Source organism: Sminthopsis crassicaudata, chromosome 1 (assembly GCF_048593235.1).
Source record: "Sminthopsis crassicaudata isolate SCR6 chromosome 1, ASM4859323v1, whole genome shotgun sequence".
Lineage (NCBI taxonomy): Eukaryota > Metazoa > Chordata > Mammalia > Dasyuromorphia > Dasyuridae > Sminthopsis > Sminthopsis crassicaudata.
This window is the reverse complement of record NC_133617.1, coordinates 195,635,421-195,663,287: the sequence shown is the minus strand read 5'-3', so window position 1 is coordinate 195,663,287 and position 27,867 is coordinate 195,635,421. Positions and strand designations below refer to the sequence as shown.

The window sequence follows — 27,867 nt, the reverse complement described above, 5'->3', positions numbered from 1 at the left end:
AACCCTAGGAAAGCAAACCTCACTTTACTATAATTGTAAAATGGGGTTAACAAAACAGCACTTACCTTGAAGTTATTAAATCACCTGAGATAGCGTTTGTAAAGTGCTTAACATAATGTCTGACCCTAGCAGGTGCTTTAAAAATGCTAGTACCCTCCCTTTCCTTGCCTACTCAATGACCCAGAAGATAAAGGAGATGAATTTAATAAATCTCTGCTTTTTCATTATGAGAGAAGAATCATAGTCTCCCAGGGCTTCTACTCCCTTTTCCCTCTAAATATCCTACTTTGTCTCCTGAGATTCAGTTTTTAAGGCATCTCATTGCAGTATATGTCCCAAGAGACAACATAGAATAGAATAGCATGCATATATATATAAAATGAACGTGTGATTCTAGCATAAGAAAAAGGAGAGTAGAGTAGGAGATGCGGAGGGATAATCATTGAATGTGAGGCAGCAAAATCTGTGTTCTTTAGGTATTTGGTTGGCTAAGTTAAATTCATGATGTATGTTCTGTGTCTTTTCTGGGAAGTATGGAACTTTGAAAACTATTATACAAACTGCTCAAGAATGTAGGAAACAATGAAGCAGAGACTGGGCCTAAAGTTAGCAATAGAAATAAATGAAATTGTTTAATAGTCTTAGCTACATTCTAAGTATCTGAGAAATCATTAATAAATATTCTTTACTCTTAGAGCAATGGTAAAAATTTTCTACAGAAAGATCTGATTAGGTCACAGACTCATAGATTTAGAGGTGGAAGGAGTGGCACAAGCCATCTAGTTCAACATCCTGATTTTATGGATCAGGAAACTTGACAAACTTGCCCCAAGCAACACAGGTAGTAAATGAAAGGACTTGGATTTAAACAAAGTTTCACTGACTGTGATCTAATCATTTTTTCTACTCAACTTCTTCGATTTAATAGATACTCTGCAGTAGATTCCCAAGGTCACTTGAAACAATTACCAGTCAACAAACATTTACAGTGAGTGCTCATTATATATCAGGCTTTATGCCAAGCATTGAGATTACAATAAGAAGCAAAAGTCAGTTCCTGTCCTCACAGAGCTTTCAATCTAATGAGGGAAGCAACGTGCAAACAAATATATAAAAACAAAGTATATGCACAGAATAAAGAAGAAATAAGAGGAAAAGGACTAGAATTAAAGAGAGGTCAGGTTTCCTGTAGAAGATGGAATTTTGTTTGGGACCCAAAAGAAATCTAGGGATAGCAAAAGGTGGAGATAGAAAGGGAAAATATTCTAGGCATGGGGGGGACAGCCAGAAAAAAAATGCCTGATGCCAAGAAATGGAGGTTATTATTATGAAACAATAAGGAGGCCTGTATTACTGGATCAAAAACTAAGGTATAAGAAAACTAGAAGCAGACTAGGATATGAAGAATTTTATCAGGCAGAAGATGTTGTATTTGATCCTGGAAGTGATAGGAACCACTAGAGTTTATTGAGTAAGGGAGAAAGAGAAAGAGAGGAAACTCCTCTCTGGGTTTTGACTACTTTGCCTTTTATGGCTTTCAAAGGATAAACTTCTCAGAACCTCAGAGAACAAGGCTAAAGAACTCTGTAGATGTTTAAGGGAGCTGCTTGTCACTGCTTCAACACCCAACTACAGGAAAAGACCTGGAGAATTGCAGATTCTGTTTTCAGGGATGCTTTTTCATTGAAAGAGAGTAATGATGTTGCTTTACTATTGACACTGTGTCAACAGCCAAATAACAGCAGAGTTGAAGCTTTTTTAACCAGAAGCAAAAGAGTTTAGAAGAGGAATATATGATATAGAGGCAGAAAGTTTTCTAAGAGACCAATAATATGTATACCTGAAGTTCAGAGTTGTGAGAAGCTCCAGGTACATGGATTTCTTCACTTATGGGCATTCACTTTCCCCCAGCAGGTACAAACATAGTACATATTGATAGAATATAATGATTTATGGGGAGGGGGGGGAGGCGGAATCAGTATAATTTCATTATTCCTGGTTTTGCCTTGCACTGGGTATATAATGTTATAAATGTTTTTGTCTTGCTTAGTATGTTTCTCATGTTTAAGAGTTAATTATATCATCAGGAAGCACAATGATGGGGGCTTAAGAACTACAGTATCAAGCAGTAGGAAATTATCTCCCTCGTGATAGCTAAGGAGTCATGATTATGGCTGTATTTTTTTGGGCTCACTCACCTTGCACATTTTACTACTTGACAAATCTTGTCAATTCTGCCTCCACTACAGCCTTCAAATGTATCCCCCACTATCTGCTCACATAACTATTTCCCCAGCTCAGATCCTAATAATCTTGTTCCTTCACACTTGGTTTCCCTATTCGTTCCTCTCTCCAATTCACCTTCCACATAGCTATTAAAATAATATTCCTAAAGCATATATCTCACCATATCACTCCCTTAATCAAGAAACTTCAATGGTTCATTACTACTTCTAAAATAATATACAAAGTTTACTGATTAGCATTCATATCTCTTTACAACGGTTCATGAACTCAGTGAATAACTTGCCTATTGACATTCAATCTCTTTCTTTCACATTTTTATATAGCCCTGATGACTGGAATGATCTGGTCTCAACTTTGCTTTTTGTAATTTGGAACTCCCTCCCTTCAAAGGTTAGCTTAAATTCTCTCTATTATGTACCTGTCTTTATCTTCCTAGTTGTTAATACTCTTACCCCCAAATCAGTTTATATTTACTTTGTATAGATTTTGCTTTACTTGTGTAAATCTCATTATCTCCTCCTACTCCTCAAGTAGAATGTTAAGTTTTTTGTTTCAAAGAGTGTTCATTTTTGCATTTTGCATCTTCAATGTTTACCATAGTTATTGAACCATAAAATGGTCTTAATAAATATTTGTTCAACTGAAGTAAATGACCATGTGCTTGAGCAGTTACTCATAACATATTTTTCTTGACATTATTAAAAGCATCTTTTCTCTCTTTTAAAATAAATAGAGCTTTACTAAAATAGCTGGATATAATGTTACTAGATACTCTGTTTAAAAGATGATACATATAGAGGGCAACTTTTTAAAGTCTAAGTGTCAATTATCTATAACTTTTCCTATCATAACTTATTGTAATCATGATGTTATCTTCAAACTTTACAGAATGCTTTAAAATTATTTTTAATTTAAGGAATAAAAAATACTTCCATGATATAATAAAAAAGATGACTGCACATTAAACTTCAAATCTATTATGAACTTGCCATACTTTAAAATATATACTATAAAATTATCATGTAAATTTCTTTTTTTCCCTTTTTTGTCTTCTCTGCCCTGCACCCTAGAGATAGCTACCATAAGATATCAATAGGTGTGGGTGTGTGTGTGTAAAATCATTCTATATGTACTTCTATTTATCAGTTCTTTCTCAGAATGCAGATAGAATCTAATTAGACTAGGACATTCCTTGTGTAATTTGGGTATTTTAGAGTCAAAATTATTTATTCACTCAAAGGTATTCTTAAAACCATATTGCTGTTACTGAATACAAGGTCTTCTTGGTTCTATTCATTTCACTCTTCATTACTTCATGCAGTTCTCCCTATGCTTTTGTAAGATCACCGAGTTCATCATTTCTTATAGTGCAGTAGTATTCTATTACAATCATATGCTACAACTTGTTCGAGCAAAATTTTTAAAATAATTCATTTTGATTCTTTTCTTTGTAGTCAGCTTATGATATTTGGAATCTGGTTTAATGACTTAAGTCTCCACCAGGAAGTATTTCAGTTCAGGGAAATTTCACCTACGAGGTGAAACCATCTTGAATCTGTCCCCAGCAATAATGTTTTTTCAAATGGACCACTAACATCACTTTTAAAAAACAAACTACTCTTTAATACTCATGTAATGTGTGCTACAGTTATCTGTTTTTGTTTCTCAGCTTTTCTCTTCCTCCCTCTCACAGTTAACTATTAAGCTTCAAGGCAAGGATCATTTCTTATCTAAAGGTTGTATTTCTCCCTAGCACCTTATATAGTACTCTACATTTTACCAATTTAATATTATTCCTTCTTTATTGAATGAAGCAATTAGTTCCTTCATTGGTTGCTTTCAGATAGTTGGATGCAACTACATAACTGAATCTCTGTGCTAAAAGTATTAAAAACCTAGTGTTTATTTCCTCTTTTACTTATAAGCATAACAGTGGTGTATGGTACTTTTAAAAACTATATTACAGAAGAAAATAACTTTCCACTCTATTAATAAATATTCCTACTCTTATTTCCATTCTACTAAACAAATGCCCTTCTTCTTTTCAGTTATTTCCACATTACTTCACTTTTTAAATATGTATAGAAATTAATATATTTTGGCCAAATTGTTCTAACTCAGAGAACACCACTTAATCTCCAAAAAGCAACTTGCAAAGTATCAGTCAATCCAAAAATAATGGATTCTTTCTATAATCCATTCTCACTTGAAGATTTGGTCTGAAAGAGGGACCATAATGCCTAATCATAGATTGTATGAATGGAGAACCACAGAGGGAGGATAGAAAGTGAAATCACAGTATTGGGATACAAAAAAATCACAAAGTGGGAATCAAAAATGAGCTGCTGGGACATAAAACTAGTTGCAGGTAGTCATTAGAAATCAGCTCTGTTACTACCCATGGATATCTTTACCAACCCTATGCACTTATACTTTTGGTGAAACCATTGTCCAATAGTTAACTACCAGACAGCTGGTTACTTATGAATATAGAATCATTTACAAACTCTAACACAAACTTCTTTTGTGCGATGATGATGATTCTTAATACTGAATTCAAATGGAATCAGCTTTCCTTCTAGGACAACAGAAAATTTTATTTATATAAGTTTTGAACCTTCTTTAGAGCAGTTTTTATAACATCAATATCTTGTTAAATGCCTTAATTCAATTTGGAAATGTTACAAGACTAAGATGTACTTTTGAATAACCTATATTATTGTACTTGAGTCATTATGTTTTGGTAATGTCATTACCAAAGTGTTTTATTTATTTCAATAATAATGTGTGCTTGCTCATATATAATCTATGCTGACATTAATTTGAGTATCCAAAATAGTAAAGATAATATTTTCAAACGTAAAATTACATATGAAAGTTTAATAAAATTAATAACATGTTTTATTCATACTTCAGTTTAAATATACTATCATTAAATTAAGGCAATTAAGTTATCACAATTATAATAATAGCACCTCCATAATTATCAGAGTGTGGAATTCTAGGTATGCATATGAATATAATCACACACACACACACACACACACACACACACACACACACACATATATATATAAAGTCTCTGTGTTCTAAGTAAAAAAAACAATAACATGACACACACAAATGCCAAGGCAGCACAATACAATTTTAAAGATATATTTTAAACTAACTTTTTAGTTAATTTAAAAACCAGGATATGTGTAATAAAGATGACATTCATAAAAATAAATAAATAAATCTCCCAACTAATGAAATAACCTTAAAAAAAAATATTTTAATACCAATCATCTTCAAACTATTCTAACAAAACTTTCCAGATATCCAAAAATGTTCTAGAAGAATTAAAAAAAACAAAAAACAAAAAACAAGCAAATGTATTCTAAATTGAATGGATAAAAAAAAAAAAAGATAGGTAAATTAAAATAACTTTCTTTACAGACAACAATTACTGGAATATACTGAACTTTTTTTTTTTTTTTTTACAGCATTAAATGAAAAAATAAACTAGTGTGATTTTTAGTTACAGAATTGTCAACCATGTGTTTTTTAAAAAATATTCAGTAATAAAGTTATGTAAATATCTGTATTCTAAATTGATATTTAGAATTTGGGGGCATTTGGAGGCAGCTAAATGGAGTCAGAAAGCCTTGAATCCAAATCAGGCCTTAGATACTTAGAAGCTGTATAATCCTGTGCAAGTCACTTCAGCCTGTTTCCTCAGTTTCCTTATCTGTAAAATGAGTTGAAGAAGGAAATGGCAAACTACTCCAGGATCTTTATTAAGGAAACCCCAAATGGGATCATGAAGAGGCAGACATAGCTAAAACAACTGAATACAACATAAATATTTTGATTCAGGCCAGTTTTGACCTAGAGTACCAAATTTTGAATAGTCTGGTTGACAGAAGTTCAGTGACAAGAGTGAAAGCAGTTGTAACATGGTCTGGAAACATTGTATTCAATACTTTAAAAAAAAAATTCTTGGTCATATAGCTAATTTGTTATAGCAATATATATGCAACCTCATCTTACTCAGGAAAAAATAAAATAATCAAGTACTGCTAGCTAGTATCACCATAATGCCTTAAGATACTTTTTATTTCCTACCAAACTCCTTTTATGGCACAGACATGGTACTGATACCTAAACCAGGTAGACCGAAAACTGAGAAAGAAAACTATAGACCAATTTCCTTAATGAATATTGATGCTAAAATCTTAAATAAGATATTAGCAAAAAGACTTCAGAAAATCATCCCCAGGATAATACACTATGATCAAGTGGGATTTATACCAAGAATGCAGGGCTGGTTTAATATTAGGAAAACTATTAGTATAATTGACCATATTAATAATCAAATTAATAAAAACCATATGATCATCTCAATAGATGCAGAAAAAGCATTTGATAAAATCCAACATCCATTCCTACTAAAAATGCTTGAGAGTATAGGAATAAATGGACTCTTCCTTAGAATAATCAGGAGCATATATTTAAGACCATCAGTAAGCATAATATGTAATGGAGATAAACTGGAACCTTTCCCAGTAAGTTCAGTAGTGAAACAAGGTTGCCCACTATCACCATTACTATTCAATTGTATTAGAAATGCTAGCCTCGGCAATAAGAGTAGAGAAAGAGATTAAAGGAATAAGAGTAGGTAATGAGGAAATCAAACTGTAACTCTTTGTAGATGATATGATGGTATACTTAGAAAACCCCAGAGATTCTAATAAAAAGTTATTAGAAATAATTCACAACTTTAGCAAAGTTGCTGGATACAAAATAAATCCACATAAATCCTCAGCATTTTTATACATCACCAACAAAATGCAACAGCAAGAGATACAAAGAGAAATTCTATTCAAAACAGATGTTGAGTATAAAATATTTGGGAATCCATCTACCAAAGAAAAGTCAGGAATTATATGAGCAGAATTACAAAACACTTGCCACAAAAATAAAGTCAGATTTAAATAATTGGAAAGACATTCAGTGCTCGTGGATAGGCCAAGTGAATATAATAAAGATGACAATACTCCCCAAACGAATCTATTTACTTAGTGCTATACCAATCAGACTCCCAAGAAACTATTTTAATGACCTAGAAAAAAAACAACAAAATTCATATGGAAGAATAAAAGGTCAAGAATTTCAAGGGAATTAATGAAAAAAAAAAAGTCAGATGAAGGTGGTCTAGGTGTACCTGATCTAAAGCTATATTATATAGCAGCAGTCACCAAAATCATTTGGTATTGGCTAAGAAACAGACCAGTCGATCAGTGGAACAGATTAGGTACAAAGGACAAAAAAGGATACAACTATAGCAATCTAGTGTTTGACAAACCCAAAGATATCAACATTTGGGATAAAAATTCATTATTTGAAAAAAACTGTTGGGAAAACTGGAAATTAGTATGGCAGAAATTAGATATGGATCCACACTTAACACCATATACCGAGATAAAATCAAAATGGGTCCATGATTTAAGCATTTACAATGAGATCATAAATAGATTAGAGGAACAGAGGATAGTCTATCTCTCAGACCTGTGGAGAAGGAAGGAATTTATGACCAGAGGAGAACTAGAGATCATTTTTGATCACAAAATAGAAGATTTTGATTACATCAAACTAAAAAGTTTCTGTACAAACAATACTAATGCAAACAAGATTAGAAGGGAAGTAACAAATTGGGAAAATATTTTGATAGTTAAAGGTTCTGATAAAGGTCATTTCCAAAATATATATAGAACTGACTCTAATTTATAAGAAATCAAATCATTCTCCAATTGATAAATGATCAAAGGATATGAACAGACAATTCTCAGATGATGAAATTGAAACTATATCCACTCATATGAAAGAGTGTTCTAAATCACTACTGATCAGAGAAATGCAAATTAAGGCAACTCTGAGATACCACTACACACCTGTCAGATTGGCTAAGATGACATGAACAAATAATGATGAATGTTGGAGGGGATGTGGGAAAACTGGGACACTAATACTCCACTAATGTTGGTGGAGTTGTGAAAGAATACACTAATACTCCACTAATGTTGGTGGAGTTGTGAAAGAATCTGGCCATTCTGAAGAGCAATTTGGAACTGTGCCCCAAAAGTTATCAAACTGTGCATACCCTTTGATCCAGCAGCACTACTATTGGGATTATACCCCAAAGAAATACTAAAGAGGGGAAAGGGACTTGTATGTGCCGAAATGTTTGTGGCAGCTCTTTTCATAGTGGCTAGAAACTGGAAGATGAATAGATGTCCATCAATTGGAGAATGGTTGGATAAATTATGGCATATGAAGGTTATGGAATATTATTGCTCTGTAAGAAATGACCAGCAGGATGAATACTGAGAGGTTTGGAGAGACTTACATGAACTGATGCCGAGTGAAATGAGCAGAACCAGAAGATCATTATACACTTCAGCAACAATACTGCATGAAGATATATTCTGATGGAAGTGGATATCTTCAACATAAAGAAGATCCAACTCACTTCCAGTTGATCAATGATGGACAGAAACAACTACACCCAGAGAAGGAACACTGGGAATTGAGTGTAAACTGTTAACCACTACTGTCTATCTACCCAGGTTACTTATACTTTCGGAATCCAATACTTAACATGTAACAAGAAAATTGGATTTACACACATATATTGTATCTAGGTTATACTGTAACACATGTAAAATGTATGGGATTGCCTGTCATCTAAGGGAGGGAGTGAAGGGAGGGAGGGGAAAATTTGGAAAAATGAATACAAGGGAAAATGTTATAAAAAAAAAATTACTCATGTATATATACTATCAAAAATTTTTTTATAATTATAAAATTAATTTTTTTTTTCCTGAGGCTGGGGTTAAGTGACTTGCGCAGGGTCACACAGCTAAGCAGTGTTAAGTGTCTGAGGTCACATTTGAACTCAGGTCCTCCTGAATTTAAGGCTGGTGCTCTATCCACTGCGCCACCTAGCTGCCCCTATTCCAACTATTTCAATAAGAAGTTAACTGATTCACCCTCATTAAAAAGTAATTATGATTTATAAACCTTAAACTAACACCTTCCTCAACAGACTCATTAATTCTTCTTTGTAGTGTCAAAATAAATCTATAAAAGAATTGGTCACCTCTTTTATAAAAGTAAGTCTGTACATCACAAGAGTCAAATCACTTCCCAATTGTTGTAATTGCATTGTTCCTCTACTGACTACTAGTCAACAACCATTTATTACATCCCACACACTGTGCCTATTAAATGAAATATAATAACTGACATTTATGTAGCATTTTCAACTTTGCAAAATATTTTATGTAAATTATCTTTGGAACCTGATTATATCCTTTTGAGGTAGTTACCAAAGCCATCATTATTCCCATATTACAGATGAGGAAATGAAGTTTAATAGGATCAGAGGTTGGGAGAATTAGAGCAAGAACAAGAATCAGAAATCAGCAAGTTCAGATCATAGATTTGGAGCTGGAAGGAATCTTTGAGTTCATATAATACAATGGACTAAGGACCAGAGAGATTAACTGGTTTCCCAAAGCTCACACAAGAAGAAATCAGTAGTCATCAAAAGGCAAGATGATTCCGGACGTCCAATTCCAGAGCTAGCATTCTTTCACCACCTTATTTTAGAGATGATAATACTGAGGCCAAAAGGTGTTAAATGTCTTTTATCCCAAACCATATGGGTAGTATAAGGCAATATTGGGATTTAAGCTTAAATTTTCTAAATCCAAATCTATGACTTTTTTGGGTACTGGAATACACAGTCATGCAAGTTAAATGTGTTGTGGGGACCCACATCTAGTGTTAGAGGTAGTCTTCCTGGCTTCAGTTCCAGTCTACAATTTCTCTTCAGCCCTCCAACTAGTAACAAGGACTGAAGATCTTTTCCTTCCCTTCTAAATACTGGTAATAGTCAGCCTTGAGCTGCCCCTGAACTTGGTCAGTCTCACTCTCAGCTAGGTAAGGAATGGGCTGGAGATAGAGAGTAGCTGCTAGTCAAAGGCTTTGAAAATGATTGTCCAGTTTCTGCTCAAGTTGCTAGAAGTCCTGAGAATTAGGGAGAAAAGGCAGGACTTCAGTCTCTTCAACTTTAGCAGTTGGGTAGGGAAGAAAGTGACCAAGAACCCTGGAGACCCACAACAGACAAAGAGGGGTTCTGTTTTTCATACATACCTATTCTTTGCTATGTTTGTCCCTTTTCTGTTGTTGGTAATTCAGTCTATACCAAAGGTATTGCTTCCCCCTCCCCCCCCCCTTTTTTTTTACCACAATAGCATGTTTTCCTCAAGAGTCACTGAGAAATTATGTTTCCTAATCTCAACCTGTGGTTGTAATTTACATATTCTAAAAGAGACTTGTATCTACTTCACATTTATAAAAGTTAAAAGGTTTCTATTTGTCAAATGAAACATATTTGGGTTACTTTTCTGTTTCTTCTAGACTACAATCCTAGTCAGTGAATTGGAACAATTCTTATGTTAGTAACATTCGTTAGTTTAAATGGTAGAAAGAATAGATTTCTTTGGATTCATTAAAAAAGCTTCAATGTTGCACAAAATTGCGAACTTGTAACTAAGTGTGAATGTAATAAAATTTTGATGGAATGTCAGCAAGAAATTAGGTACTTTGAATGTACTATTCTGGTCTCAGATAAATTGGATTGGAGGAGGGGTGGTAGAAAGGGATAAAAAATCTTGGATTATGTTTTAAAAGGATGAATGTTGAAATCTAGCTATGCATATGTTTTGAGAATAAAGAGCTTAAAAAATTATAAGCTCCTTAAAGGCAGGCAGTCTTTTCCTCTTAATAAATGTTTTTTGTATTGGATTGATTCTAGAGATAATAGATAGGTAACCTTACTGGAGCTTATGGAGCATGTGTTTGTTGAAGAAGGAATATAGACCTTATTTTTATGTTAAAAAGATGATTGATAAAAATAAATAAGTAGTGACCTATATATTTAATTTCTCATCTTTATGTATATGTCAAGGACATCTTCAATGAAGTTGCTAGAAATAAATAGGCTTTCACAAATGAAATATCTGACATTAGATCACCTCTTTATAGCCATATAACTGACTGAAAAGAATAAAAAACATAAGATTCCACTGCACTTATTTACTGACTACCAGAAAACAAAAGTAATTCACAGAGAAACATGTCTTTAAACATATCTTTCAACAATTCTGTTTCCTTGTAAAACTCCTACAAGAATCCTTGAATGTTATCAGACAACTTTATCCATTGACTAATTATGAACATCAAGTGAGATATATGATCACCAAAAACATTTGCTAGTGTCATATATGATATCTAACACAAAATAAACATTGAAGTGAGATTCTCTGTAGATGATAATAGCTTTCTGATATTTCAGTGTATAGATGATGTTGTATTGACTGCATCAAGCCCCAGCACACTGTAGAGCCTCCTAAATGAGAGCTGTAATATTAAAAAAAAATTTTTTTTTAAGAATTTGACTTTACCTAACTACACAGGAGACAACAGGTGGACAAGAATGTCTATTGTGCAGACTATGACAAGCAGCTGAATGGACAATTTACAAAACTGATAAATTAATACAGATGTCTTAGGCAACACCATATATGAATTAACATATTGAGTCTAGAGCTGAATGGGAAAATGAATTGAATTGACTTAGGAAATTTCACAGGGTTTTTAATAAACCTAAGCTACTCTCTTCAACAAAGACTTATTCTTTGATCATCATGTGGTATTATATGGCTTCAAGTTATAGAATACCACAGTCTCTGATGAATTAAAATTATATGTCATGCAAAATGCAGAACTGCACATGATCAGAATAAGTATGCTGTAGGATACTACTAATAAATAATAGTGGCCTAAAGGATAAAATTTAAGAGGTATAAAAACAGAAAATGAGTAGGCAAGTCATGCAGACAAAGTGAAAGATAGCCAACGAACACCCCTACTGGAAACCATGAAACAGTAAAGATATTTAAAGTAAGACCTCAAGTTTAATGGGTGGACTCCCTAGAGAGGATTTACAGGAATGTAATGGATAATATGACTAAGGCATATGTACTTCAAAATGTCTAATATGAATTTGGTGATGTGAGACAAAAATATGAGAAGGAAGGGCTGAGTTATGATCTGAAAAAAAAATGCATACCCACATAAATGAGTTCACAAATTTATCAATATAGCTAACTATTCCTACTTACATCATAGTACTCTGGACATAGAAAGTGAATTTAGATGCTATGAAGTTTTCTTAAAAGTTTTAAAACATTTGAATGAATCTTATGCCATTCTGAAGTCTTGCTGTTAAGTTGTGTATGGCTTTTCATGACCCCATTTGGGGTTTTCTTGGCAAAGATACTGAATTAGTCTGCCATTTCCTTCTCCAGATCATTTTACAGATGAGGAAACTGAAATAAACAGGTTTAAGTGACTTGCTCAAGATCACACAGCTTCTGAAGTGTCTGAGGCCAAATTCGAACCCAAATCTTCCTGACTTTAAGCCTGATTGGTGTCTCTTCACTGTACTACCTAGATGCTGGATTGTGAGGTATATGGATGACCAAACTAATGAATTACCTAAATACAATATCTAACAAAGTTGTATTTTTTTTATTGTCACTGTGTGAGTAATAAAACTAATAACTCCCCATCTATAAAGTTTTAAATATTTAGAAAATGTTTCTCTCATATAAGCTTGGAATGTAGTACAAATATTATTCATTTTATGTTTGGGGAAATGAGAGTCAGAAGGCTAAAGTGCCGTGAAAAAAGAAAGTGCTACATGCAACAGAAGGACCTGAAACCCAAGTCTTCTAAAACCAAGTGCAGTGTTCTTTCTTTTATAGTGCCCTCCTGGGAAATGAATCAGAAAAAAAAAAAAAAAAAAAAAAAAAAAAAGGCTACATAAATATCATTTTCTTTAGTTTCCTGAAATTATCATAGTTCAGGAACTCTCTAAAGTAGCCTATCTCAATGATTCAGGGGAAATTTTTTTTTTGTAATTTTAACTGAAATTCTTCATTAGACACTGATTTTTGCATAAATTTTATAAGAGCATCTTACCTATTCAGACTTACAGACTATTTGATTTGAACATTTCCAAATGGATTCTGATATCAGATGGTGGTATACTTTATTGATAATTTTTATTAAATTACCTTTGAGTACTTAAGAGAATTCCATATTGCTGCCAAACTACCACCATCAGAAGTCACCTTAATGTATCATTTTTTCCCCCTCTGCGCCCAAAACCCAAGATAATCAAAGCTTTTGGCCAAGATTTCTTTCCAAACATGACCAAGGGTTCATAAAATCCTTTGCATATTCCAAATAATAGCTCATTGGCATATTTTTAATTAGAACCATATACATTGCTATTGTCTCATTTATGTTGTACTTATATAATAACTACATTGTTTTTAAGAATCTATGTCTTCCCTAAATGATGACTTATGGTCTGTATTTCAATGTACTAAGAATAGGTTGTTGAAATGGTTAAGTTACCATACTGACAATAAGGTTTAGAGATGGGATGACATGACTAAGTGGATTAAGTAAAATAGCTATTGTTTATAACATGCCATCATACAATTGATTGTGTACAATTTTGTACTATTTTCTAGTTCTTTAACTGGACAGAGATTCAGTAAGCACCTAACACATGAAAGACAATAGGCGAGGCAATAGAAATACAAAGAAAACAATTAGAATCTTTACCTAATAATTAGAATCTCATTGGTGATATACATGTACATCATTTTATATAATGGAAGGGGGGGGGGGGAGAGACAGAGACAGAGAGACCAAGACAGAAAGACAGACAGACTGAGGAGACACAGAGAAACCGAGAGAGAAAGAGAAACACAGAAAGAGAGACAGAGAAAGCCAGAAGCACACACACAGAGAAAGACAGAGAGAGAGAGAGAGAGAGAGAGAGAGAGAGAGAGAGAGAGAGAGAGAAATATAATCAGAGATACAGGGAAAACTCCATGGAGAAATTGGTACCCAAGCAGAACTTTGAGGAAAACAAGGATTTAAAAAAATTGAGATGAAGTAGAAGTGCTATATTGGCACAGATAATAGCTTGTGTGAATTAACAGAGGGGAAAATTGGAATTTGAATTTGGTAAACAGTTTGGCTGGAACTTATAGTGCGCAAAGGGGAGTAATGTGAAATAAAACCAGAAATAAGGTTAGAGTTAAGATTGTGGAAGACAGCCTGAAACGCTAGGCTGAGGAGTTGTATTCTCATTTAAGATATACCAGGGAGCTAATGAGGCTTTTTAATAGGAAAGTGACAAGCTGAGTAAGATCTATAATTTAGGAAAATTGTTTCGTTAGCTAGTGTGGATGGTGAATTAGAAAATGAGAGCTGAGGAAAGGAAAGACCAATTATATTTCACCCCAAATAAGGACAAGATAATAACATTTTAAAAAATATTAAAACAAGCTTGGTCACTTTACTTGTATGCATAGTTTAAGATACAGAAATATAGGAAGACAAAAGAAAAACAAGAAAATTGGAGGCAAATGATTATGTCATCATAACATTTGTGACAGTGAAGAAGAGGAAGCCAGGCATAATCTGATATACACTTTACATTTTGGAAAAGCAGATTTTAAAGTGTTGGGAGAAAAAGGGTGTAATCAAATGGTCTACTATTCTAAATTGGGAATTAGTCCAAATGGAAAGGCAAAATCCCACGAATACATCTGAAGTATTTTTAATAAATTGAATGAGTCCTTTTTTAAAGAATTACCTTCTACTTAAAAACAAAGCAACAAATAAAACTCAGTGTCGTTCTGAACACAAGGTTAAAAAACACCTGTGGATCAGTAGTACTAGAACTGAGGGATTCAAATACTGCCTTAGACATTTCATTTACCAGCAGTGTTAGCCTGGACAATTTAACTTTACTCAGTCTCAATTTTCTTATCTGTAAAATAAGGAAATAATAGTTGTACCTGGAACTACAGGGCTATGGTAAGGATATAATGAGATAACTTATGTAAAGTGCCTTGCAATCCTAAAAGTACTATTCAAATGCTAGACATTATTTTTATTGACTTAACAAAAGTGCTAGTAATTTCAGGCCACAGTTCTAAGACTTTTGAAGGTTATCTGGCCAAGCCACATAACCACAATTATGAAGGTAATTCAGGCTTCAGAATCTATTATTGTCTCACTACCTAAGTAATTCTGATTTTATCTGTGTGTTGCTATGGAAAAATAACTTAAATTTTCAGTAACTGAGTTGTTCTATGAAAAGAATATGATGATGGTAGCATATTTTAAAAGATAATCTCTGATGAAAAATAAGTCCTGAATATATAGCTGTTAGTAGAAAATTTAATCTGTTATAATGCTACTACATACAAGTGCTGAAAATTCATGATATGAAAACAAAACTAAGAGATTTAAGTATCTCTTTAATGTTCTGATAATGAGAGAAAATAATATAAATTTGTTATTCCATCTTTGTTACCTTTGAGCTGAAAATTTTATCACATGGAAATAAATCACAGTGATGAAAAAATATGAGCAATATTTTATGGCTCAGCTGTTAAGAACCTTAATATAAACTCAAAATGTAAACTCAAAGTGGAAATTTATTTTATTGACTATTGATATAATTATAGAGTGAATTCAATGTCTATATATATAGTTGTAAATTTATGTCTCATATTTCAGATTATGATTCAATCATGTCTATAGAAAGTCTCCAGAATATGACTTTTAATAATGAGTCAAATATGCTAATATGCATTACTAAGTCCACTGTGATTCTACAAAAATAATCAGATCCCTTAAATGTCACTGTTTTCTGAGGTCACACAGTTTAAATGACTCATCAGTTTAATTCAATTGATTTAAATAACTGATACAAAGTACTCACAGATGCCTAAATGTAAGTTTGCAGGATGCTTTTGACTTTTGTAAGCTAAGCACTCCAGCTATTTTTCATTATTTTTAGTATTTTTGTAAATTTCACTGAAGAAGAAATATAGAAATATGGCAGAGGTGCCATTCAATATGGCCCTTTTATCATTCAGGGTGTTCATTTCCCCCAGTATTAGTGTAAAGAAAGGGAAAATGACTACAGCTTTTAACAAAGCTTGTTTTAGAAAGATATGACAACAGCATTATGGAATATAAGGTACTGACAGATTGCCTGTAAAAGTGAAGATATTAGAAGTCATGTGAAATGAGCCAAATTTTTTTCTCCAGGTAATAGCTATTATGTTGCTGTGCTATAGTGGTACCAATTCTTTCTGCTTCTTTTTGGAACTAAAATAATAACTGTTTCACAGCTCTCCTTCCTTAAAATTGTTTCCCAAGTGAACAATACTGTTCAAACACTCTGTTATGGATCACAATAAAAAGTTAAGAAAGAATTCATTTAAAAAGATTTTTTTTCTTTATGCAAAATGAGAAAAAATTAGTGTAGGATTAGACAAGTGTGACTCAGAGATATGCAAATATCTAAAATGGAAGACTGGACCTCTCAAAGTGTATGCATGTTAGTTTCCTCTGCATTAGTTTCTATATCTCTATTACATCCCCAGACCTTAAGGTTCACAACAGAAAAGAGCAAAAGAATAAATTTAAAGGCTGTCTCTACCTTATAAATGCCAGATTACACAAGTGGCAATACTCTCTTTGTCATTTTTGACATAGAAGTATACTTTAGAATTGAAGCCTAAAAACCCCTTCTCAGAATGTCTTTAAGTACATAAAAGAAAAACACATAGGATTGCAAAGGAAACCAATTACACTGAAATACAATTCTCTCAATCCTACAGTGTCTCCATTTATCAGCTGCATTTGACAAAGTTGACTACCATCTTCTCCTGTATGCTCTCTCTTTGATTCTTCATAATTCTACTAATTTCTGATATTATTTTTACCTATCTGACCATCCTTCAATTTCCTTTGTGGGATCATTAATCCATATCTTGTTCACCAAATTGTGGGTATTCTCTTGAGGTTCTGATTCAGATCATCTTCTCTCTTTTTCTCTAAAATCTCTTGGTAACTTTCTCAAATTTCATAACTTTAGCTATCATCTCTATGTAGAGGACTTCTAGATTTACTTATTTGGCTCCAGTTTCTCTCCTGAGGTCCAGTCCTTCATCATCAATTGCCTATTGGACATTTCAAAATGAATATCCAAAATGGAGCTTATCATTCTTTCCACTACAAATTTCCCTATTTCTGACGAAGGTACAAATATTTTTTTCCCAACATGTCTCCTGGCATTATTCTCACTTTCTCTCACACTTCATATCCAAGCAGTTGATAAATTTTGCCATTTATAACTTCATAATTTCTCTCACATCTGAATTCTTCCCACTCACCCAGATACCACCTTAGTTCAGGAACTCACCATCTTTCACTAGATTATCACAATAGCTTCCTAATTAGTTTCTTGATTCCTGTAGCCTCCATTCAAGACAATGATGACAAAGTAATATTCCTTAAACATAACTATGACCATATGACTTCCTTAATTTAACCAACTCCACAGCTTCAACTTGTCTTTCTATGTATGGCATGTGCTCAAGGTGATTTACCATCCAAGTTGTCTAATTTTAGGGGCTCTCTCCAAATGTGCCTATTTCACATTTTCCCCTCTAAGGGCTATGACACTGTGACCCAGAGAAAAGGAGATAAAATCCTCTAATTCTTTTTTTTCTCCTATATTATATGGCTCCATGATCCCAGGACCTAATACTTAGCAAGAGCACTGGGAACCTAACTATCATTTCTAACACTGCTTCCATGGGAAAATGAATTAGGGAACTTCAAACAATCCTCTGTGTAATGAACTTTAAGACACAACTTGTTTGTTAAATTGAGAACTGCCCCTTTGTGATCCCTTTCTCCTCAGATTTCTCAGTCCTCTACTTGAACTCTGCATCTCCCCTTGCCCTCTCCAGATCATAAGCTCTTTGAAAATAATGTGTAGAGTATAATAAACTATGGTAGAACCTTGCACACAGCAGGCACTTAATAAATACTGAATGGATGAATAATATCAATGTTATTTCTTCTATGAGGGGAAAAAACAGATTAATCTAAATAACATGTACCTTCTGTGCTCATAACTATTTGAAATGGACAATTGAAGACATTTAAACATTTCACGTAATACTTCATTTTCTAAATCAATTCAAATCACCACTATTTTTGTCTTATTTTAGTCTTCATCTTTCCTTAGAAACTTTTCATTTTTAATTGTTTTTCCTCTTCTTTATTTGGTATTTTCCATTTTATTTGGGACACTTCCTGCACTTATTATTATTTATCCAATTAAAAAAGTCTAAGGCAACTGGATGGCATAGTGGATAGAGCACTGGCCCTAAAGTCAGGAGGACCTGAGTTTAAATCTAGCCTCAGGCATAACACTTACTACCTGTGTGACCCTGGGCAAGTCATTTAACTCCAAATGCCTTGTAAAAAAAGAGAAGAATCTCAGAGAAATGTCACTGTAACCATTCTTACCAAATAGTAGTCAGATAATGGATTAAAATTTGAAAGCTTGTTTCTTTATTACTAGAAGAAAGAATCTAGAACCAATTTTCAAAAATTCAGTATTGTATTGTTTCTTCAATATTGAATTTTTGTTTTATTGGTTCCAGATAACTTCTAGTGATATTCATAGGTAATGGATTTCCTATCATTTCTACATTGATATTCTTGTCCTCCTTTCAGTTTATATGCCACCTTCTTCAAGAAACCTCTACCTTCCCTCTCTTTCCATTAGAACAGATATATGTCTGCTTTTAGATCTCTTGACTTTAAATGGATACCAGTGCTGTCTGTGAGTTTTCGATTGGCTGTGCTTGCTCTTGTATAACCAGGCTACTCCCCTCCTTTTCAAGTCATGCATCTCTTGGATATTATCTTCTGGGTTGCTTTCTGTGTCCAATTCAACACTGTTAACATATGGAATTCTATTTACATCCATCATGTTTCGCTCCATTGATTTTGGGTGACTCATCACATTGACTTCTCAGAGATTGTGATATTACATGATTCACAGCCATGTTGCATTACCAAAAAAATTAAGGTGTTAAAATCTTGGGCCATAAATAGCTCGCTATTTTAATGTTTGCAAAGTGCTTTAAAATATTGTTTTATCTTTACAACAATCTGAAAGGTGGGATTATTCCCATTTTACATGTGGGGAAATTGAGGCAGACAACTGACTTGCTCAGGGTCACAGGTTAGTAGGTATCTGAGGCATTTTTTCTTTCTTATTTAGTATTGATTGAAATTCCCTGAACAGGCAATAAAGTTTTTTATTTCCCAATCAGAAATAAAATCTCAAAAATGGAAACCCCCTTGAAATAACAGTGATAAGCTTATAGCTAATATGAATTTATTTTTTTTTTTTGAGAGTAAAGTCTTAAGGGCACAAGGACACTAAATTATATAAAAGGAAGACAGAGAAGACTCAGGGGGATGGAAAAAAAAAAAGCTGAAAAAAGAGACCAGAAGAGCAAAAGACAAATTCTTCTGAAGTTTAACTAGAAGTAGTCTAATCTATTAGGCAAACCATAGGATTAATTTCTTAAACATTTTATCCATTTTGTAAGTTGACAGAACATCAAAATATCAATTCTGAAAAATCAAATAACACTTTTTATTTTATAATTCAAAATGAACAAACTCTTATAGGCTCTCATATCCAAGAAATATTTTGTATGGTTTGTAATTTAGTACTTTCTTTGGACCTATGCAAGAAAGGATCCTAAACTGACATGATACCTTAAGGAGGCAAATTTTTATTTATTTTGAACATTAAATACTTGATTTTGCAGGAAAGCCCTATTCAAAGCAAATGAAATCAGTATTACTAATACCACACCTCTCTCCTAAAAAGCACACTCAGAAATTTATCGTTTTCCTTGTTAACATATGATATTTGGAAGTTTCCTAATAATTTAAAGAAGTTATTTAAATATCATTAGTGGATGAAAAATGTTTCATTGTAATTAAATAACAGGAAGCCACTGGTAAAAAGGCTCAGAGATTTTTAATAATAGGAGTCATTTTAGGATGTCAAATGCCACAAAATGCTAAACATCCTGTCTCTCAAAGTACAACTGCTTCCTTCACTTTCGTTTTTAATAAAAAATATTTACTTTAAGGGCAAATACCAAAGTGAAATATGCAAATACACACATAAATATATGTATGTATAAAAGACACATAATTTACTGATTATAAGGTCTTAAGTATTATTAGTTCTTAGTTTTATAAATACTGCTACTAATAATTAGTTTTAATAGCATTAACATACATGGCTATGTTTACCAAAACATATACAATTTATAGATTTTATTATTAATTCTTATTAATTCTATTCTATTGATTATTCTGTTAATGGGATTATTAGGTCTTAATGTTATTAAAGAAATTACTACTAATAATAAGTTTGTTAACAATAATATAGAATGGATTATAATGTTGATCAAAATATTATAGCCTAGCCCCACACTCACAATTGCTAGAGAATTTTCAGATGTAAAATTGATTATTTTTAGTGAAAAGGAAAGAAAATTCCTAAATAAAGACTGATACATTTAAAATGGAGTTGTTTCAATGAGATCCAGTCACTCCTTTCTTATCTTACTTACTTTTGAATCCATTAATCAGAAACTAGAAAGCACTCATATGACTTTAATTAAGATAAAACACAAGGATGAAAATCCTCATTATCATTTGTTATCCTCAGTTCTAAAACATAGCTTCATAAACTATGAACAATTGTCAAATTCAGTAATAGAAGAATGAAGTTCATATGCAAGTTCAGACAAATAGTAAAAAATTGCATTATATAAAGTTCATTGGCAGTAGATTTATATAAGCAGTCATTGTTAAACATCTGTACCATTTCTGCAAAAAATTATGTAAACAAGGCTTTGGATAATTTATATTTGAAATAAGGCAAGCTGTTTGGTAAGGATGCAAGACCTGCTGGAGTCATTTGCATAGTTTTTTTTCACCTGGCCGGTTATTAAAAATTAAAACTGTATATTTATACAATTAATATATAAACACATACATACACACACACACACACACACACACATATATACATATATATATATATAATTTATTATGTAAAATATGGTTAATGGCAAAGTATTTCAGCTAATTAAATAAATGAACACATAATCAGATAATACCTTACTTGATTATAAATTATACAAGTAGGTATAATGATGTTGCTAAGATTAAGCACCAGCAATTAGCTTTAAAATGTAGATTGATGAAGGAGTTAACATAAACTGAAATAAAAATCTAAGACAAAATTGGAAAATATATGGGACAATAATAAATATGTGACATACTGAGATAGAGCCATTACTAGAGACCAATAAATTCTATGATACTAATAAGCTAATTGATTTATTAAAAAGCCAGCAAACAAATGCAAAAGGATTTTTATTGAAGAGAGCTACAAAAATTGTTGACCAAATGGAGTTATTAAAAAAAACTTCAAAAGCTGCTGAATTCACTTTGTCCAATTCTCAAGTTTCTGGACTGTACCTCCCTTATTCACATATAATAAAGAATGGATAGATTAAACTCCCAGTGGGGTCCAAACCTTGTAAAGGATGGGAAAGTGATGTGTGCTGATCCCTAATGAGAAGAGATAAAAGGTAGCTGAGTATGGAGAGTGAGAAGTAGATTTAGGCCACCTTTTTTCAGGTGAAAAACCCATTAAGCTTTTGGCTCTGTTATATAAGTTTATGGTTTAATATTTTTCTTAAGCAGTATATATATATATATATATATATATATATATGTATATATATGTATATATATACATGTGTGTATATATATGTGTATATATATATATACATGTGTGTGTATATATATATATATATATATATGTATAATTGAGTTTGAGAATATTTTTATCTGGCAATAACATGAACTTATTAATGGTAGATCTCAGGTAAAATGATTTAGAATAGGATTTTATATATCAACAATACGATATCTAAATTTTACAGATGAGGAAACTGAAGTCTAGAGGTGATTAATTGACTTGCCCAAAATTACATATGTAGAAGGCAGCAGAAATAGCATTTTAATCCTGGTTCTTTGACTTCCCAATTGAGTTTTCTATAACCTATATATATATATATATATATATATATATATATATATATACACACACCATGATGAAACACAAGATTCTGAGAGAGTGGTATGGAATCTTGTGCTTCATCATACTACACTCTATACTATATTACTGATTGGTAGATCAGTCACTTCAACCTTTTTCATGCCAAAACTGTATTGGGATTCTAGAATCTACCATATCATGGTTAACGAAGCCAGATTCTGTTTATTGAAAAGCAGGATTATTGAATTATTATTATATATGGGGTCAGGCAGCTATGTAGCACAAATAGATCATTGGAATTAGAGTCAGCAAGATTCATCTTCTTGAGTTCAAATTGGACCTCTGACACTTAATAGCTGTGTGATTCTGTACAAGTCTTTTAACTGTTAGCCTGAGTTTTCTCATTTGTGAAATGAACTGAAAAAGGAAATACTAAACACTCCAGTATCTTTGCCAAGAAAGCAATTGAAATGACTGAATAACAATATATGTGAGGTCTTAGATGTTACCCAGATATCAGCCTTTAAATCTATTATTTGTAGGGATTTTGAAATAGTAATGATAATATTTGTAGAATATCATACAGTTTATAAAGCATTTTCTCCCAAACTCTGAAATTTTACATTTTACAATATTACTTTCCATTTCACAGAAAAAGAAATAGAGACTTAAAAGTGATTTGTGTCCAAAGTTAATCAGTTAATAAGTGGAAGTCAATATTCAAAACCAAGTTTTCTGGCTTGAAGTGGCTGAAGTCCAAAGCAAAATCCTTAAGCCAGTTATATGAATTTCCAGAGATGGCCTGTGAATCTTTAGAAATGGGCTTTAATTTTTCACATGAGTTAACATACTATATTTAAGAAGTAGTAAATAAAAATATGGAGGATGAGATGGACTTATATTAAGAGACTGAATGAATCCATGTTATACACTGAGACCCACCAACATTTAGGACATGAAAAGAAGAAGCCCTGATTTAGGAGTAGATCCCCTGTGGGGTATTTATGGATAAAAAAAACAAACCAGATGAGAAGATGCAAAGGTTTTATAATCTTGGATATATATGGTCATCAATAACATTTTAGAGCATTCAAAGTATCAAAATGTCAATTTTTACCTTATTAGGTTTCTCAGATGTTAGTTCTCGCTTTCCTACGTGGTTTCCCATCCTGAATCACTCAGTCAAAAGCTGTAAAAAAAAAAAAAAAAAAAAAGCCCTTAGTTTAAAAACTTGTAGAGTGAAACAAAAAATGTGGATAAAACTTACATTCATAAATTATAATAATACAGAACCATGTCTATATATGCATAGATATATGGCATAGTGGAATAGAGTTCCAGTCTTGGACTCAAAAAGCTCTGAATTCAAATTCAGCCTCAAACACTTAATAGCTGTATGACCACAGGCAAAAAACAATCTCTGCTTGCCTTTGTTTCTGAACTGTAAAATGAAGATAATAATAGCACCCATCTCCCAAGGCTGTAGTGAAGACAAAACTATTAAGATAAAAAACAAGTTGTGAAGATAAAAGCCTAGTAGGCACCATAGAAATGCTAACGATTGTTTGTTATTATTATTATTACATCCATTTGTGCGTATGTATATAAATATACATGTATGTTTGTATAGCTATTGTCAATCAAAAAAGTATTTTCTAATGTTTACTTCATACTCTAACATACAGCGATATGCAATATGGATACAAAGAAAAGCAAAATAAAACAAAATAAACCTCAATCCCTGTCCTCAAGGAATATATAACCCAATAGAGCATCTACTAGGTATAAAGTATAGTCAATGAAAGGTAATCTAACAGAAGGCATTTAGCCACCAAAACATAGACAGACACAGACACACACAGACACAGACACACACACCTATCTCTACTATAAACTGGAGATCATTTTGGTAAAATATAACTGTTCTCTGCACATCTTTAAGTAATTCAATTAAATGCAATGTTCAGTATTGCTTAAATAAGAACTAACGACATCACAGTTGTAATTGCTTTTTTAAAAAATCACGACCTAATTAATTTCCATATTGAACTGCCATGAAAAATTCTGCCCTTGAGCCAACTAAGAATATGTTCAGGTGAAAACAATGGAAAATATAATGTTGCTTTTTTCTGGTAAAATCTGTAGATTTCATCTAATCTATAAAAATATATAATTTGAGTTTCCAAATATTACAATGTGATTAGACAAAAAGCTTTTTCTCATTATCTCTGCTCATGTAAGTTTCTTTTAACATCTCATTTTTAGTTTTCTGATTATCGCTACATAAATTCTTCAATACACTAAAAATACTGTGTCATAGTTTTCTGAATACGTATCTATATATGTGTGGCTATGTATATGATGGTATGAATGTTCATGTTGTACTTAGTTATGTATGTGTATCTATGGATATGTATATATGTGTGGTTGTGTAGGTGTTTACTTATCATCTATCTATCTATCAATATACATCCATGCTTAATTGTCCTGCCTGGAAGAGGCAAGGGATGATGAGGAAAAAAGAGTAAAGTAACAAATGCACAGTAGAGAACAAAAGAATGATGTATGAGGAAGCAAAGAAAAGATAGTCATGAATATAATCTCTTCTATTATTACATACACTTTCTTGAAATGGTAATTTACTGTTATATGCTTTGAATCCTCCCTGATATTCTGCTGGGCACATGATAATAGTTTTTTCTTCCTTTTATATCTTTCTTTTTCTTTTCTGTTTTTTTCTTATTTTGCATGTAATTTAACAGAAAGAAAGAAAGAAAGAAAGAAAGAAAGAAAGAAAGAAAGAAAGAAAGAAAGAAAGAAAGAAAGAAAGAAAGAAAGAAAGAAAGGAAGAAAGAAAGAAAGAAAAAGAAAGAAAGAAAGAAAAAGAAAGAAAGAAAGAAAGAAAGAAAGAAAGAAAGAAAGAAAGAAAGAAAGAAAGAAAGAAAGAAAGAAAGAAAGAAATGATTGCTTTAAATTAAAAATTGAGGACTGTTTGAAGTGGCTAAATTTGGCACCTAACTTCTTTTATTGGAAAATTCATTTTTCTTTGCATTTACAAGAATGAAAATAGTTCTTTAGAAAATAGAAACTTAGAAAAATATCTTGATATATACATGCTTTTTACTATACATATTCAGATATGGTATGATAAAGGTCAATGAAATAATACTAGGAAAGGTAGTAAGGTATGCTTAATTTTTATAAAAGTTTCTATCTCTTAAACATAAGAATATCAAGAAATTAGACTTACTGAGGTGTCTAATAATCTATAGAACGCTCAAAATTTGGGAGAAGAGGTTACAGCTGGTTCAAAGAATCGGTTGCCCATTTTAATTCACTACTTCAAACAGACATCACTCTCATAAATAGTAGTTTAGCAGATATTTTTGGATTTTTAACTGTATGTTAGCCAAAACCAAAACAATTGCTACCTTATTGTTGTATTTCCCTAGACTTTCCTCCTAATTAGCCCTTGATCTGGGTTATTAGATTTTAAAGACAATTAAAATTTTTTGTTATTCCTCTCCCCCAAAATTAAAGTTTTAATGTATTTCCAAGCATTACATGTTTTCATCAGAGTAATGAATGCCACTTGTTGAGTTGAGAAATACAAAATGTTTTCCTGTGAGTCTAGTTTTCCTTCAAAGAAAAAAAAAAATTCTTCCTGGAGCCTAAACTGTTTCTCCATTATCAGAAAATATGAACACTAGTCCTACTACCACCTCTTGTTGAGATACCAGCATAAACATGGCCAAAAAAGAAAGTATTATGGTAATGTCTACACTTTCAGCAGGCTTGTCAAGTTTTTAAAAGCTTATCTTTGATCAAAAAATGTGACTTACCTGAAATCTATATTTAGGGTACTTCAACTTCCCTTCTATGGCCCTTAGTTTATTTTGGCCCCTTTCCCCAAGCCTTCAATGCCCTAATAAAGCTTTCAGGTTATATTTGGAGGGCTACCCCATAGAAGAGTATTTTTCATCCCACTCACCACTTTCTAACAGCATATAATTCTTTAATCCATCAAAAACCTCATTCCACCCCAAACTCTTCCAATAGTTATAAATATCATCATCCTCTCTAGTATTTCTCTAGTGCTTCAAGGTTTACAAAGTATCTTATAAATATTATTTCAATTTATTATCACAACCTCCCTGGGAGGAAAATGCTATTATTCTCCTTTTACAGAAGAGGAAGCTAAGGCAGATAGGTTAAATAATTTGCCCAGGGTTGCACAACTAGAAGTTAGATTTGAACTCATTCTGACTGGAGGTCTAGCACTCTATCCACTGCACCATCTGGCTGCCAGGTGTCTAACTAGCCAATTTCAGATAATAAAATGTGAAGGAAGTTGGTATAGATATAAGAACATCTCTGAAGACATTTCCTCACATAAAGGAGGCTTGGGAGTCTTCTGGGAGAGAGAGTCTGATGTATCCTGAAAGTAACATACAACTGATCTGCTTACCATGAGCTTAAAAGAAGCATTTTCAGTTGGCTACAAGGCTGAAACTAGGGATTCCTTCAAAAAAGACCTTTGTTGTCCTCAGCCATTTTCTTCAACCATTTTCTCTTCAACTATTTAATCTTGGTGGATTTCTCTGAATTCTTTGTTCATAATGTCCAGTCAAAGTCAGTACTATAAAAGGGAAGAGGGCCTTGGACTTTTCCTTTAGAAGTTATGGGGTCCTGAGAATATAAGCCTGAAAATATTTGCCTGTTTTATAGCTAAAGTTTGTCTTTTTTATTTTTATTTTTTTCATTTTAGCTGATGGATGAGCATAGTCAGCTCATCATCAATGATCTGAGGTACAAGGAATGACTTTAAAAGTGATTTTTAGAATTCATTGCAGTGACAACTGGGATGAGAATTCATCTGACAACAACCAGTATTACCTTTAGATATGAACTTGGTGGGACCAGTCAGTGCTCAGTAGGGACTGAGTTTAATCTAAGCTCAGGGTCCACAGACTAACTAAGGTAGAAGACTCTCTGAAGTGTTGGAGAAAAACAGATTTTTGTTATTGCTATATTTTTGAAGTAAAAAGTCCCTTTATAAAAGTGAAATGGCTAAATTAAACCAGGGTACTACTACCTAGGGGCAACTAGGTAATGCAGTGGATACAGCAGTGGACAGACTCATTCATCTTCTGAGTTTCAATCTAGCCCAAGACATTTAATGCTTGTGTGACCCTGGGCAAATCACTTAAGCCTGTTTGCCTCAAATCCTCATAAACTGTAAAATGAGCTGGAGAAAGCAACAATATCACTCTAGTAGTATCTCTTTGTCAAGAAAATTACAAATTAAAATTAAATAATTAAAATAATTTAACGATACTGGCATCAAAGATTATAACTTGATGGGGTTTCAAGCAGATGACAGTAAATAAGAGAGATTAACTCCTCAAGGGTCCCTGGAACCCTGAGGGGTAAGAAAAGAT

At 32.6% G+C, this 27,867-nt stretch overlaps 1 protein-coding gene across 8 annotated transcripts in view; it reads right to left on the bottom strand.

The window, feature by feature from the left end:
* MBP (myelin basic protein) overlaps nucleotides 1–27,867 on the bottom strand; it is a 198,505-nt gene that overhangs the window by 126,017 nt on the left and 44,621 nt on the right. For all 8 annotated transcript variants that reach the window (XR_012483228.1, XM_074273625.1, XM_074273572.1 and 5 more), the window contains exon 2: nucleotides 23,544–23,615. Coding sequence is in view for 7 of the 8 variants with exons in the window: in XM_074273625.1 (XP_074129726.1) it covers nucleotides 23,544–23,594 (51 nt within the window). In the remaining variant the exon portion in view is untranslated. The remainder of the gene's footprint in view (nucleotides 1–23,543; nucleotides 23,616–27,867) is intronic.